At 34.4% G+C, this 14,694-nt stretch overlaps 1 protein-coding gene across 1 annotated transcript; it reads right to left on the bottom strand.

The window, feature by feature from the left end:
* Nucleotides 1–3,201: 3,201 nt before the first annotated feature.
* LOC114180801 (receptor-like protein EIX2) lies at nucleotides 3,202–13,946 on the bottom strand. The gene is made up of 3 exons (XM_028067090.1): nucleotides 13,060–13,946; nucleotides 8,320–10,224; nucleotides 3,202–3,658 (listed from the first exon to the last, which is right to left on the bottom strand). The coding sequence occupies exons 1-3, from the start codon at nucleotides 13,893–13,895 to the stop codon at nucleotides 3,202–3,204; spliced, it is 3,198 nt and encodes a 1,065-aa protein (XP_027922891.1). The 5' UTR covers nucleotides 13,896–13,946.
* Between the last annotated feature and the right edge of the window lie 748 nt (nucleotides 13,947–14,694).

Raw genomic sequence — 14,694 nt, 5'->3', positions numbered from 1 at the left:
GTTTTGTAATTGTCTTGATTGTTCTGGAGTTTTACTGATTTTTCATATCGTATGTTTCGCCATTGGTTTTTGGTTGTCTGATTTTTCCATGTGGTCCCTTGATTTGCCTTTTTTGGTTTTTTGGATTAGAGTTTCTTTAATATTATGTGTTTATGAAGTGTGTTATTGTGTATTGTGTGTACCATTTTCTGTGATAACTAACGGATTAATTCGTCATCATGTTCTTTTGCGAGACGAGTTCCACGCTGCAACCCATTTTCATGTTTGGGGTCTGTTCGACCACACCCGTGTTTAGCATACTGGCCCTATCTAAAATTATTTACAAAATTGTATTACAATTGTGCTGAAAAAACTTTACTAATTATTAAAGAATGTGAAAATTGTAATTCCTTAAAATATAAAACACAGGATTTACTCACATTAATGATGGTCAAATAAGAATCTAATAATGGATGACACAGTAACAATACATGACAAATCTCGCTGACATTAAACCTAATTCAATCGTACAAATTCGATTAGTAAAATAATATTTACATCCATTAATATACTATAAACTCGCTTAATGGATTCGAAATTTCCAACACCCCGTCACATCTTCTCTCTATTCTCATGACATTGATGGTCTTTCCGAAAGATTTCACTAAGCATGGAATATGAAAGTTTAATTTATCTTTATACAAAATTTCTGCAAAGACTTTTAAAAATCTATCTATTGCAATTTCCCGAATTATTTTATATACAAAATTTCTGCATAGACTCTTGAAAACTTTTGCAAAGACTTCTCAAAAGTTATGTAAATGTTTCAATTCCCGATTGATGCGTATAAGATTCAGTTTTCGAACCCATAAATACAACTATTTTTAGAAATACAACTATATATTTTGACTTCAACAAGTTTACATACTAGCTTTATTACAAAAAATAGTAATAATAACAAGTTTTCAGCAATATTTTTCACTGTATATTTAGAAAATTGGTACAGATTCTCATAGAACTCGTTAGGTGTAAACGATATATTCACTTCAAATTATCACCAAAATTTGAAGTTTTGAACTGAAGTTGAAGCTACCTTGAAAGACCAATGACGTCACATTATTATCAGAAAGGTCAAGGATCACAAGAGAAGGAAAGCTTGAGTAGACAGGAGATGACAAAGTAATGTTATCATCAGAAAGACAAAGCTCTTGAAGAATAAGGCTAAAGAGAATAATTGAAATGTTGAGGATGTGAGCATATTAGAAGAAAGATGAAGGATGGTAAGAGAATTGGAAAAGTTGGAAGGTGAATAAAATAGGGATTGGATATGGGTATCTGAAAGAGCACAATCAACTAACCTCAACTCTCTTAGCTTTGGACTATGAATCATTTGCAACCAATCAGGGTTATGTAAACCATTGAAGGCAAGATGTGTTAGGAAACTGAGATTAGACAACCACTTTCCATCCTTACGTTTGACATCAAAATCTCCACCAAGTCTAAGAGCGTGCAAGAAAGGAAGATTCCCAACCTGGAATGGGAGTGCTCCAGAAAAGGAATTTCCGCTAAGATCAAGGTACCTCAACTGTGACAGATTTGCAAATTGAGAAGGGATTTTCCCATCAAGATTATTTGCAAATTGAGAAGGGATTTGCAACTGTAGACAGCATGTGGTAGTCATCTATGAGGCCATCTTTGAAGTTGAGGAGTGTTTGTCTCTCCCTCTCAATGCACTTTATTTCTGAGCTATTGTGGAATCCCAGAATAGGTGCTGCAGCATGCATGAGAAGCAAGAGAAGTGCATAAAATCGTTCCATGAAATGAACACAGCAAAAAACAGAGATCCTCAACTGTTATCAGCTTATTCTAAGCTGTGAAAGTGTGAAAGGCAGAAGCACGAATGATTGGTTATATAAGGAATTGGGGAGAGTAGAGTGGTGGCGGTTGGCATCTATTAATTTTCACCGCTCACATTCACAACAGTTAATATTTAAAGCATCGAAAAACAGAAGTTTAATTGTCTTTATATTTTTGAAGACTTGCAATTTAAAAGTTTATGCAATTGTTTCAAATTCTAAATTTGATGTGATTGTACAAATAATTTTCTAACCCATTAAAAGAGTTAGAAAAAGATATATAAGACAACAATTATATATATATTATATACATAACTATACTTTTTGTAATTGATTAAAAATACTAATATTTTTCATAACTTTTTTATTAGTATATAAAAAAGAAATTGATTAAAATTTAAAAAATTGAAGTAAATATATATTTTAATTTGAATATTTGTTTTCCTTTTATATTTTTTTTAAAATATTTTTAAATTTTATCAAATAATATCATAAAATGTGTTTGATTTTTTTTATAAATATTATAATAAAATTAAATAAATTTAATAAAATTTGGTTAAAAGAACTAAATTCATGCATCTCTACAGATAAAAAACTATATTAGTCAAAAGATTCAAAGAGACATTAATTATAAATTTTACTGAAACTCGATGAACCAAATACATTTAACCCTAAATTTATTTACGATTCTTTTCGGAATATTTGTAATTTTTTATTACAATTGCAAACAAAAAGGAGATGTACCTATTCATCAATCAAGTGATGGTATAAACTTCACACACATGGCTATCAACGGTGCTTTCCTTCTTCCGAGATCAATCAGAAGTGCCTAGTACAACTGCAATAGCCTACAAATTTTGTATAACCGTCAATTGGTTTATTTACAACATAAATAACGACGGAATTATATTTGACTGTGTCAAATTAGAATATATTATTTTACCTAAATCATTTAATATGATAATAAATTAAATATTTAACAATATTTTATACCAAACAAATAAAACTTAAGCATTTTAAAAAATCATAGTTACGAAAATTCAATATTCTTTAAAATAAAAATATCATCTGAGAAAATATGTTACATGATTAGATACAAATAAATATTTCATCATTGAATTATGAAACATAAGATTCAGTCATGAAATGTATTTTTTTTTCCCCCTCTGTAATACACTTGCCTTAAAGCAATAAGTATTATTTATAGTAAGGGTAATTACTAAAATTGCTAAACTAGATGAACAAATATAATACTACTCCTAATAATTAGATTATATTTAATTACAGTTTTTTGTTCAAAATATGTATTCTGCTTTCTTTGTGAAGCAAATATATTTGATCAACATACCTTTTTCCTGCAATTAGGTCACCTACACTTGCCACATTGTTCATACATACCGATTGTCAATCTGTTTAAGAAGTCCAGATAAGCATTTTTCCAAGAACTCCAAAGTAGTATTGGTCCTAATAAGCCCCAAAATCCAGTCAAGTATCCAATCCCCATGCTCATGTACAATGCCTCGTAGAAAACACTATCTTCATCATCATTTATTGCTTCCGCTTCCGAAAGTTTTCCTGTTGTTTGATCTCCGTCTCCATAACAACTTTTGTTAAGTTGCTCACCACAAAGATACATATTTCCTTCAAAACTAGATGCATCGAAGGTTTCAAAATGTCTTCCTGATGGGATCCTTCCAGAAAGAAAATTGTGTGACAAGTCTAATTTGCCTAGATAGTCAATTTCGGACAGAGGAAGCGGAATTTCTCCACTGATTTGATTTCTTGATAAGTCAAGGATTCCAGTGAACTTAAATTTCCTATCTCTGAAGGAATTTGTTAGAATTATGGTGCTTGATTTAGTCCCACATCGCTTAGAATAGTGAGATGTGGTTCTCTATTTTACTATATAAGAGACTCTATGTAAAGCTTTAAGATACACCAAAAATACAAATACTTCCTAGTGTAGTCGTGGACGTAGGCATACACATTGTACGCCGAACCACGTTAAATTCTCTGTGTCTATTTTTCTCTCCTTTATTCTTTCCTTTATTGCCTTGTTCCTTACAATTGGTATCAAGAGCCATTTTTCTTAGTATGCTCTGTGGTTGCAGCATTGTCTGATCTTCCACATCAGAAAAGATTTGGTTTCTATTTTTTCTTCTTGGGGATCTCAGTTTAGAGAAGTAGTGGGAGCTTTGGTCAAAAGCCGCAGCAGGAGCTTTGGTCAAAGGCAGCAGGAGCTTTCGTCAAAGCAGCAAGAGCAATGGCATTGGAAGAAGGGAAGGTGAGGATTGAGAAGTTTGATGGCAGTGACTTCGGGTTCTGGAAGATGCAGATAGAGGACTACCTGTATCAGAAGAAGTTGTATCTACCCTTAACAGGGTAGAAGCCAAATGACATGGAGCATGCGAAATGGGATTTGTTAGATCGGCAGACACTCGGTGTGATCCGGTTGACATTAGCCAAGAATGTTGCGTTCAACATCATGAACGAGAACACAACCGTAGATTTGATGAAGGCATTGTCAAATATGTATGAGAAGCCATCTGCAGCCAATAAAGTGTATTTGATTCGCAAGCTAGTCAACCTAAAAATGGGTGAAGGTAACTCGATTACTAATCATATTAGTGAATTCAATACAATTATTGCGCAGTTGACATCAGTGCAGATAACATTTGATGATGAGGTGAAAGCATTAATTTTATTATCATCTCTTCCGGAAAGTTGGAGTGCAACTGTTACTGCAGTTAGTAATTCTGCAAGTAATAGTAAGTTGAAGCTTGATAACATCCGTGACTTGATCTTAAGCGAAGATGTTCGCAAGAAAAGTTCAGGGGAATCTTCCAGTTCTAGTTCCGGTTCAGCATTGAGTACTGAAACTAGAGGAAGAAGTAGCCAGAAAGGTCGTAATCAAGGCCGAGGCAGATCAAAGTCTAGAGAGAAATCAAAACCAAAATACCGGAATGATATCACTTGTTGGAATTGTCAGAAAAGGGGTCACTTTACAAATCAATGTAGGGCTCCAAGGAAGAACAACAACAACAAGAGGCAAGATAGTGATCAATCAACAAATGCAGCAACTGATGAAATTGAAGATGCATTATTATGTAGTCTAGATAATTCTATTGATTCATGGATTATGGACTCAGGTGCGTCATTTCATACTACACCTTCTTTAGAACTATTATCTAACTATGTTCCAGGAAAGTTTGGGAAGGTCTACCTTGCAGATGGAAAATCTCTTGATATTATAGGAAGAGGTGATATTAATATCAGAACCTCTAATGGAAGTGTGTGGACTTTGAAGAATGTCAGACATATTCCAGCCTTAAAGAGAAACTTAATATCTATAGGGCAGTTGGATGATGAGGGGCATTACACCACCTTTGGAGATGGACACTGGAAAGTAATGAAAGGTAATCTTGTTGTTGCTCGTGGAAAGAAGCGAGGATCTCTTTACATGATTGCAGATGAGGATATGATATCAGTTGCAGAAGTTGGCAACAGTTCCTCTTTGTGGCATCAGAGACTTGGGCATATGAGTGAGAAAGGAATGAAGCTCATGGTCTCAAAAGGTAAAATACCTGACTTGAAGCATGTTGACGTTGGACCTTGCGAACATTGTATCTTTGGAAAGCAGAAAAAGGTTAGCTTCTCCAAAACAAGTAAGTCGTCTAAAGTTGAAAGACTAGCACTAGTGCATACAGATGTTTGGGGGCCAGCTCCAGTGAAATCTCTTGGAGGTTCACAGTATTACGTAACCTTCATTGATGACTCTACAAGAAAGGTATGGGTTTATTTTCTTAAAAATAAATCTGATGTGTTTTCTGTGTTTAAAAGGTGGAAACAGGAGGTTGAGACTCAAACAGGTTTAAAGATTAAATGTTTGAAGTCTGATAATGGTGGAAAATATGACAGTAATCAATTCAAGGAGTTTTGTTCTGAGAATGGGATCAGAATGATCAAGACGGTTCCAGGAACACCAGAACAAAACGGTGTGGCAGAAAGAATGAATAGAACCTTGAATGAGAGAGCAAGATGTATGAGAATCCAGTCAGGATTACCCAAGGTATTTTGGGCAGATGCAATAAGCACAGCAGCCTATCTCATAAACAGAGGACCATCAGTTCCTTTAGGCTATCAGTTACCTGAAGAAGTATGGTCTGGAAATGAGGTAAACCTTTCACATCTGAAAGTTTTTGGTTGTGCTTCATATATTTTGTTGAACTCTAATAGTAGAGATAAATTGGACCCTAAGGCAAAGCGATGCTATTTCATTGGCTATGGATCTGACATCTATGGCTACAGGTTTTGGGATGACCAAAACAAGAAAATTATCAGAAGTAGAAATGTTACTTTTAATGAAAACATGTTCTATAAGGACAGGACTGCAGAATTTGCAAATGCAAATAAAAAGCCAGAGCAGGTATCATTAGAAGAAGTTTCAGAAAGTGATGTAGCCAACAGAAGGCAGAATACAGAAGTAGAGCCTGAGTCAGAGCCCGAGTCAGAGTTTGGGTCAGAACCTGAACAGATAGTAGAGTCAGTAACTCCTGAATTACCGACTAGAAGGTCTAGCAGAACCATTGTAGCACCACAAAGGTACTCCCCTTCATTGCATTACTTGTTGTTGACTGATGCTGGTGAGCCAGAGCATTTTGCTGAGGCTATGCAGGGAGGTGAATCTATTAAGTGGGAGCTAGCAATGGAAGATGAGATAAAGTCTCTTCAGAAGAATAAGACATGGTCTTTAACCAAGCTTCCAGAAGGAAAGAAGGTTTTGCAAAACAGGTGGGTCTATCGGTTAAAAGAAGAACTAGATGGCAGCAAACGATATAAGGCCAGACTCGTAGTGAAAGGGTTCCAACAGAGACAAGGAATTGACTTCACATAAATTTTCTCTCCTGTTGTCAAGATGACTACCATCAGAGTTATCTTGAGTATAGTAGCTGCAGAAAATCTTCATCTGGAGCAGTTAGATGTGAAAACTGCATTCCTACATGGAGATCTTGAGGAAGAAATCTTTATGGCACAACCAAAAGGTTTTGAAGTACAAGGCAAAGAGAATCTTGTATGCAAGCTTCATAAAAGTTTGTATGGATTGAAACAAGCACCGCGACAATGGTATAAGAAGTTTAATGAGTTTATGAGAAACTCAGGATTTCACAGATGTGAAGAAGATCATTGTTGTTATGTGAAGAAATATGTTGATAGTTATATCATTCTTGCCTTGTATGTTGATAACATGTTGATTGCTGGTGCTAATATGGCAGAAATTGACAGGTTGAAGAAACAATTGTCAGAAAATTTTGAAATGAAGGATCTTGGTCCAGCCAAGCAAATTCTTGGTATGAGAATTTCCAGGGATAGATCTAAAGGTATTCTAAATTTATCTCAGGAAAAATATATTGAAAAATTGCTTAGCAGGTTCAATGTTGGAAATGCTAAAACCAGGAATACACCTTTGGGAACTCACTTAAAGTTCTCAAAAAGGCAATCTTCTCAGACAGAGGAAGAAGAAAATCACATGTCTAAAGTGCCATATGCATCTGCAGTAGGGAGCTTGATGTATGCTATGGTTGGCACCATACCTGATATAGCACATGCAGTGGGAGTTGTGAGCAGGTTTCTATCCAATCCCGGAAAGGAGCATTGGGAAGGCGTGAAGTGGATATTGAGATATTTGAAGGGCACTTCAAAAATGCATTTGTCCTTTAAAAGAAGTAATCTCACTTTACAGGGGTTTTCTGATGCAGATTTGGGAGGTGATTTGGATGGTAGAAAGAGCACAACAGGTTATATTTTTACGTTGGGTGGCACATCTATCAGTTGGAAGTCCAAACTTCAAGGAAGAGTCTCCCTTTCAACCACTGAAGCTGAATATATAGCTATCTCAGAAACAGCAAAAGAGATGATATGGTTGAAGAATCTTCTAAAAGAATTAGGAAAAGGGCAAGATGAACCTTCATTGTTCAGTGATAGTCAAAGTGCCATTTGTCTTGCTAAAAATCCAATTCTTCACTCCAGATGCAAACACATTGAATTGAAGTATCATTTTATCAGAAACTTGATAAATGATGGAGATTTGATTTTGTTGAAGATTCCAGGTGCAGAGAATCCAGCTGATATGTTAACCAAGACTGTCACAACAACTAAGTTGAGGCTTTGCATTGCCTCAACTGGCCTTCGAGAAAATTGATGATGAAGGCACTACACTAGGTGGTAATGTAAATCAAACCCCAAGTGGGAGAATTGTTAGAATTATGGTGCTTGATTTAGTCCCACATCGCTTAGAATAGTGAGATGTGGTTCTCTATTTTACTATATAAGAGACTCTATGTAAAGCTTTAAGATACACCAAAAATACAAATACTTCCTAGTGTAGTCGTGGACGTAGACATACACATTGTACGCCGAACCACGTTAAATTCTCTGTGTCTATTTTTCTCTCCTTTATTCTTTCCTTTATTGCCTTGTTCCTTACAGAATTTTCCCGCTCAGATTATTTCTTGATAAGTTCAAAGAAACTAACCCAGCCAAATATCCAATCTCTTTTGGTATTTCACCCGTTAACTTATTACTTGAAAGATCAATGCCCTTAATTAACTCTGGATTCTTGAACCTCTGTTCCACACCTTTCCATATCAAGCTTATGTCAAAGGGATACTCTACCTTAAAAAAATAGTCATAAATTTTAATATAAGGGATATATATGAAATACATACGATTTAGAGTGCCACGTGTGTGGATGCCCTTTTTAGACATGGCAGTCAATTCCTTTAAGCATGATGGAATTCCTTTTGATAACATATTATTCGAAAGATCCAATAATTGAATATACTTCAAATAACAGAGTTCAATGGGAAGATTCCCATAAAAGTGATTCTCTCGCATGTTCAAGATTATCAACTGTTGCATAATTTTTCCAATCCATGATGGTATGGGGCCGGACAACATATTTTTAGCCACATCCAACATAATTAAATTGCTGCAATTCTTCAAAGTCGAAGCTAATTCACCTGTCAGGTTATTGTTTCGTAAAACCAAGACTTTCAATTCAACAAGGCTGCCCATAGACAAAGGAATCCTTCCTGACAATTGATTGTTGCTTAAATCAAGATACCCTAACCAATCAACAGATGTCCAACAGTCAGGGAGCTGTCCCTTCAATTGATTGTTTGACAAATCTAAAATCCACATTTCGGAGTTGCCTTGGTTACATATGAATGAAAACAAATCTGAAAATTTGTTGTTAGAAAGCCCCAAATCAAACGCTTGTAGTAAAAATGATGGAATTTTGCCTTCAAACTGATTTGAATTTAGCATTACAGATGGTGTATAGTGAAGCTTCAATGATATATTAGGAATTGGACCACTGAGATTGTTGTGAGACATATCCAACATTCCAATATTTTGCAAGTTGTTCCAAACCCAATCTGGTACGTAATTAAGCCCATTGTCGGAAATATCCAGGTAATTTAACGAACTTTGAGTATGGAGCCAACTAGGAAAACTAGGACCCAACTTGCAAGATCTTAGTCCCAAATTTTGTAACTGGAAAGGTGGAACCCAAGTAGGGACAAATTTTACAGACAATGAGTTATTTGACAAAGATAAGTACCTTAATTTGGAAAAACTGGAAAGATGGGATTCAGTGACGTCACCCTCCAAGCAATTTCCATCCAATAACAAGTACTCCAACTCAGATAGCAATCCAATGCTTTTAGGTAATGTTCCTGTAATGTTGTTAAAGGATAAATCCAAAATCTGAAACACGTGCTTGTTGCACCATGATGAATTCTGAAAGAAGCTAGAAAATTTTCCGCTCAGCTTGTTCTTGAAGAGGATTAAACTCTCCAATGTGCATATGTTCCCAAAGGAAGATGGAATGGCACCTTGAAGTTTGTTATCGGAGAGATCAAGAACTTGAAGGGAGTTCATCACTTTTCCAAATTCATTTCGAATGGGACCTTCCAACATGTTATCATGAAGTTGAAGTGTACGAAGATTGGTAGTGGAGTTGAAGAGCCAAGAAAATATGGATGATGATTTCAACAGATTTGAGGAGAGATCAAGCGAGGCAAGAGAAGATGAAGAATTCGCAATTGTAGTAGCTGAGATGAGAAAATTATCATCCCTGAGACTACAGTTTCGCAAATAAAGATTTTGAAGTTTTGAAGCTAAGATGGAAGTAGCTTCAAATGATGTCATATTATTATAGGAAAGGTCAAGGGTCACAAGAGAAGGAAAGGTTGAGTGGAGTGGAGATGACAAAACAAGGTCATTATGAGAAAGATAAAGCTCTTGAAGATTAAGGCTAAAGTTAGACAATAATTGAAATGTTGAGGATGTGAGCATATTATAAGAAAGGTCGAGGATCATAAGAGAACTGGAAAAGTTGGAAGGTGAATAAAACAGAGAATGAATATGGCACTACAAAAAAATTACCATTTAGTGGAGGGTATTTTGGGAAGGTTTTAAAAATTCTCCGCAAATTAATATAGTTTAGGATAATCTTGTAAGTCCTCTAGAATGACAATAATAACAGGGGGTTTAATATTTTTGTAGAGAGGTTTAAGACCTCCGTAAATATTAAAGTTTTCATTTCCCTCCTCTGTTTCATTTTCAGTTTCCCTCTCATCTATCTCTCTCAGCGATTTCGTCTCGCGTTTTCATACAAAATAGTTTCACTCACAAATTTTATTTCAGAACCCTAGAAATAGTTCAAGGTTTCCTTACTTCGATCAAAAAGTTTTCAACTGTCCAAGTGGAGTGGTAGGCGGTGAAGGCATGGTGGTGGAAGGTCGTTGAAGTGGTTGGGGTGTTCGACCCTGAAGACGCGTTGGGCTCATGACTTCGGTGTTAGAGTTGTTGGCTCTAACGGGCATTGTAAGGGCGAGGGTGTTGGTTCTGTGAAATAATCTGGTAACTTCACGAAACCCTTATATTTACATAGGTTTATTGATCATCTGAAAGTTTATTGTGGGTAATAATTTGATGGTGATGTATTTTGTGACTGGGGATGTTTTTGCTGCCCATTACTTGTTTGATGAAATTCCTAGGCTGAATAGTGTTTTGGAATTTGATTATCTTTCGAAAGTGTGCTAATCTGTGACCAAAATTTGCATTCCCACCTTTAAATTGAGGGAATGCACTTCACTTTAGCCTTCTCACTATTACATAATAAGTTTGCCACTTTTAGTTTACATTTTAGTTTTGCTTTGTCTTGCTTGATTTAGATTATCTAGAACAAGAAGTGTCTCTGATGTTTTGATTTTAAAAAAAATTGTTGGTTGCTTAAGTATCTATAACTGTAGTTATATTGTTATGCTTTATTTGTTAACGGAGGTGTTTTGATTATAATTACCATATTTTGCTAGAGAGAAAATGCAACGACATTCAAATTGTTTTAGGTTATCTGTTACAGGATGAAGGAAATAATTTGGCATTAACCTCTTTAAATGCATTGGACTCAACAATTTCACAATGGAAAACATAATTAACTGGAGAATATGAGAAGCCTTCATGGATAAAGCGGTTATTGCTTAATAATAAATTGTTGTGTTCCAAAATCAGGTTGGCATAACTTGGCATGTTATTATATTGAGTTGGAATTTAAAAGAGAAGAAATTGATCCCTCTTTTACATGTTTGTCCCAAAAATATCACATTCTACATGATTTTCAGTTATTAAGAAGCCTTGTAGCCGATTCCATTGCCTCTGGATAAGATACCTTTTAACACCACTTTTATTATGCTTCACTTTTCTTGAAGGTACAATATGGATTAAACGATTGTTTTTTTATTATCTCAGATTGTAACTCTATCTTTCTACTCGCAGGGAAGAGGCAAATGAGTTGTGTCAAAACTAGAGAATAATGAGGACAAGTCACATACTGCTTCAGCTAAGTTTATCATATTTGTAAATTTCCCTCATGATATTGTCTCCGTTTATCATATTTAGTTGATTTTCTTTAGCATATTTTACCATCATGAGGAAACTGATATTAATTCTGCTGTGTACAAAAGAAGAGGTACAAATACTCTTACATCTTAATCTTTCTTCATTACAGGATGGTAGAATAAGGAATACAGGAGCTATGCTAATTTGTGACATTCTTCTTAATTTCTCTTTATAAATTGGTATGTAGAATTGGATTTATCCTTTTCATTAAAATGGTTAGGTTTTTTTTAGCAGAATATAATTAGTCTGCTATCTTTTTTCCTTGGAAAAATATTATTAAATTCATTCCCGAAGGGAAGTTCAATAACAAAGTTATAAACAAGACTAGTTATTCATGTTTTGAATTATAAGAACACTACTTTTTGCGTAATGTGGTTTCTATTTGCATCATGCTTGAATATAACTTGTATATATTCTTTTCTTTTAACTAGGCCCTTGGTCATTTGAGCAATTCAAGTTCAAGTTCACACATTGACAGAGATAGTGAACATGGTACATCGAATATTAACTAATGCTTTGTCAAATTGTTAATTTTTTTACGGTGTACTATAATATCAATTATAATGACCTATATAATGCAGATATTTCATAGACAATAATTACTGTCATATTTGAAGGTTATTGAACTAGAATTTTGCTGTGGAAAATGACATGCCAGTGAATTTATGCACTTGTTCAAAATTATGATGCATTATAATTGCAATTTTTTTTTTATAGGTGATGAACTTTATATATTAGTCTACTGGATTCAAAGCTGCAAGCATTTGGAGCAACAACAAATAGGATTAATGTGAAAGAAGAAAATTCGTTTTCCGAACCAAGTTTTTTATATTTAGAACATTATGTTACTTTTTTCTGGACATGATGTATTTTCTATTTTTATATTTACATTGTAATTGTCAATATTTTATCAAATCATCAATGAAATTAATTTTAGTTAATTTTTGTGTACTTTATGAATTTTTATATTTTATTTATTTTTATTATAAAAACAATTTCATTAAATTAATAAATTATAAATGTATGTGAGTGAGTAATTACAAAATAAAGGAGGTTTTAAACCTCCACAAAATAATAGTGACCAATAGAAGAGGTTAAAACCCTCCACAAAACAACCTCTGCAATATAACTCGGATACCAGGGGTTGTCAAAAACCTCTGCAAATAATTTGTGGCAACTCTAACTATAGAGGTTTGAAAAACCCCCGCAAATTAATTTGCGGAGGGCGAAAACCCCCGCGGATTGAAAAAAAAACCTCCACTAAAAGATAATTTTTTTGTAGTGGGTATCTGAAAGAGAACAGTGAACTAGCCTCAACTCTTTTAAATTTGGAAAAGTAATCGTTTGTAACCAGTCAAGATTTTGTAAATAATACAGGGCAGGATTTTTTAGGGAATGGAGATTAGAGAGCCATTGTGCATCCTTAGGTTTGACTTCAAGATTGCCATCAACTCTAAAAGTGTGCAAGAAAGGAAGATTTCCAGCATGGAAAGGGAGTGTTCCAGAAAATGAATTTCTACTAATATCAAGATACCTCAACTGTGACAGGTTTGCAAGTTGATAAGGGATATCTCCATGGAGAAAATAATTGTGACTTAAATCCAGACACCTTAAGTGTGTAAGGCTTCCAAGTTGGGTAGGAATGCTGCCATTAATATAAGAATAGGAGAGATTGAGATATCTTAAGTTGGTAAGTGAGCCCATGAGTTGTGGGATCTCACTCCCTTCAAAAAGATTGTAGCTGAGATCCAAATGTTGAATATTTTGCAATGGAAACAATGAACTGATATTGATTGCACCTCTCAAATATTGTGCATAAGAACCAGGGAGACGAAGGATGGTTACATGACCTGTTATATGGTCGCAACGAATACCTTTCCATTTGCAACAATCTCTACTGTTCTCGTCATCCCTCCACGTAGGCAGCATGCCCCCATTGTCATCTATGAGGCCATGTTTGAAGTTGAGGAGTGCCTGTCTCTCCCTCTCGATGCACTTTATTTCTGAGCCATTGTGGAATCCCAGAATGGGTGCTGCTGCAGCAAGTATGAGAAGCAGGAGAAGTGCATAAAATGGTTCCAGAAAAGAAGTAGTCATTATATTTGTGGTGGTATGAAATAAGAGTGTAAGAGAGATCCTGAACTGTGATCAGCTTATTCTTAGATGTGAAGTGTGAAAGACAGAAGCATCCACTATTGTTTATATAAGGAATTTGGGAGAGTAAGTGGTGGTTGTTGCCATCCAATAATTCCCACAGTGCAGTGTGTGAGGAGTTTTTTTGGGTCATAATATAATGGAAGAAAATGTGCAATAATTTATAAAAGTTATTATAAATGTCTAAGTGGAGTTAAACCTGCAATGACTAGCACACTATTAGAAATGTCTAACTAGAATTAAACCTACAATACAATATATCATGTCACATTTTACCGAAAGCATGGAAAAATTGAAGTTTAATTTGTCTTTATATAAATTTTGTGAAGACTTGCAATTTCAAAGTCTATGCAATTATTTTTAATTCTAAATTTGATGTTATTTTACACGTAATTTTCTAACCCATTAAAAGAGTTAGGAAAAATATATAAGACAACAATAATATCTATCCATAGCTATACTTTTTGTAATTGTTTAGAAACACTAATATATTTCCATAAAAATGTAATTTTCTAAGAAAAATATAATGTATGAGACAAATAGTATAAAAACTATACATCAAACTATTTACCTAACTTATCTTATTTATATTAAATTAAAAATAATTAATTATTCATTATAAATATAACAAAAATAATAATTTATCTAATTATTTTGACATCATTTATGTAACAATACACTATAAGAAAATGTCTCGTTAATGATAAATTGTAGTGATCAAAAGTTGTTAGTTACTATAGTG

The sequence above is a fragment of the Vigna unguiculata genome, chromosome 4 (genome assembly GCF_004118075.2).
Source record: "Vigna unguiculata cultivar IT97K-499-35 chromosome 4, ASM411807v1, whole genome shotgun sequence".
Lineage (NCBI taxonomy): Eukaryota > Viridiplantae > Streptophyta > Magnoliopsida > Fabales > Fabaceae > Vigna > Vigna unguiculata.
Note: the sequence above shows the minus strand (reverse complement) of the source record. Positions and strands in the feature narration are given on the sequence as shown.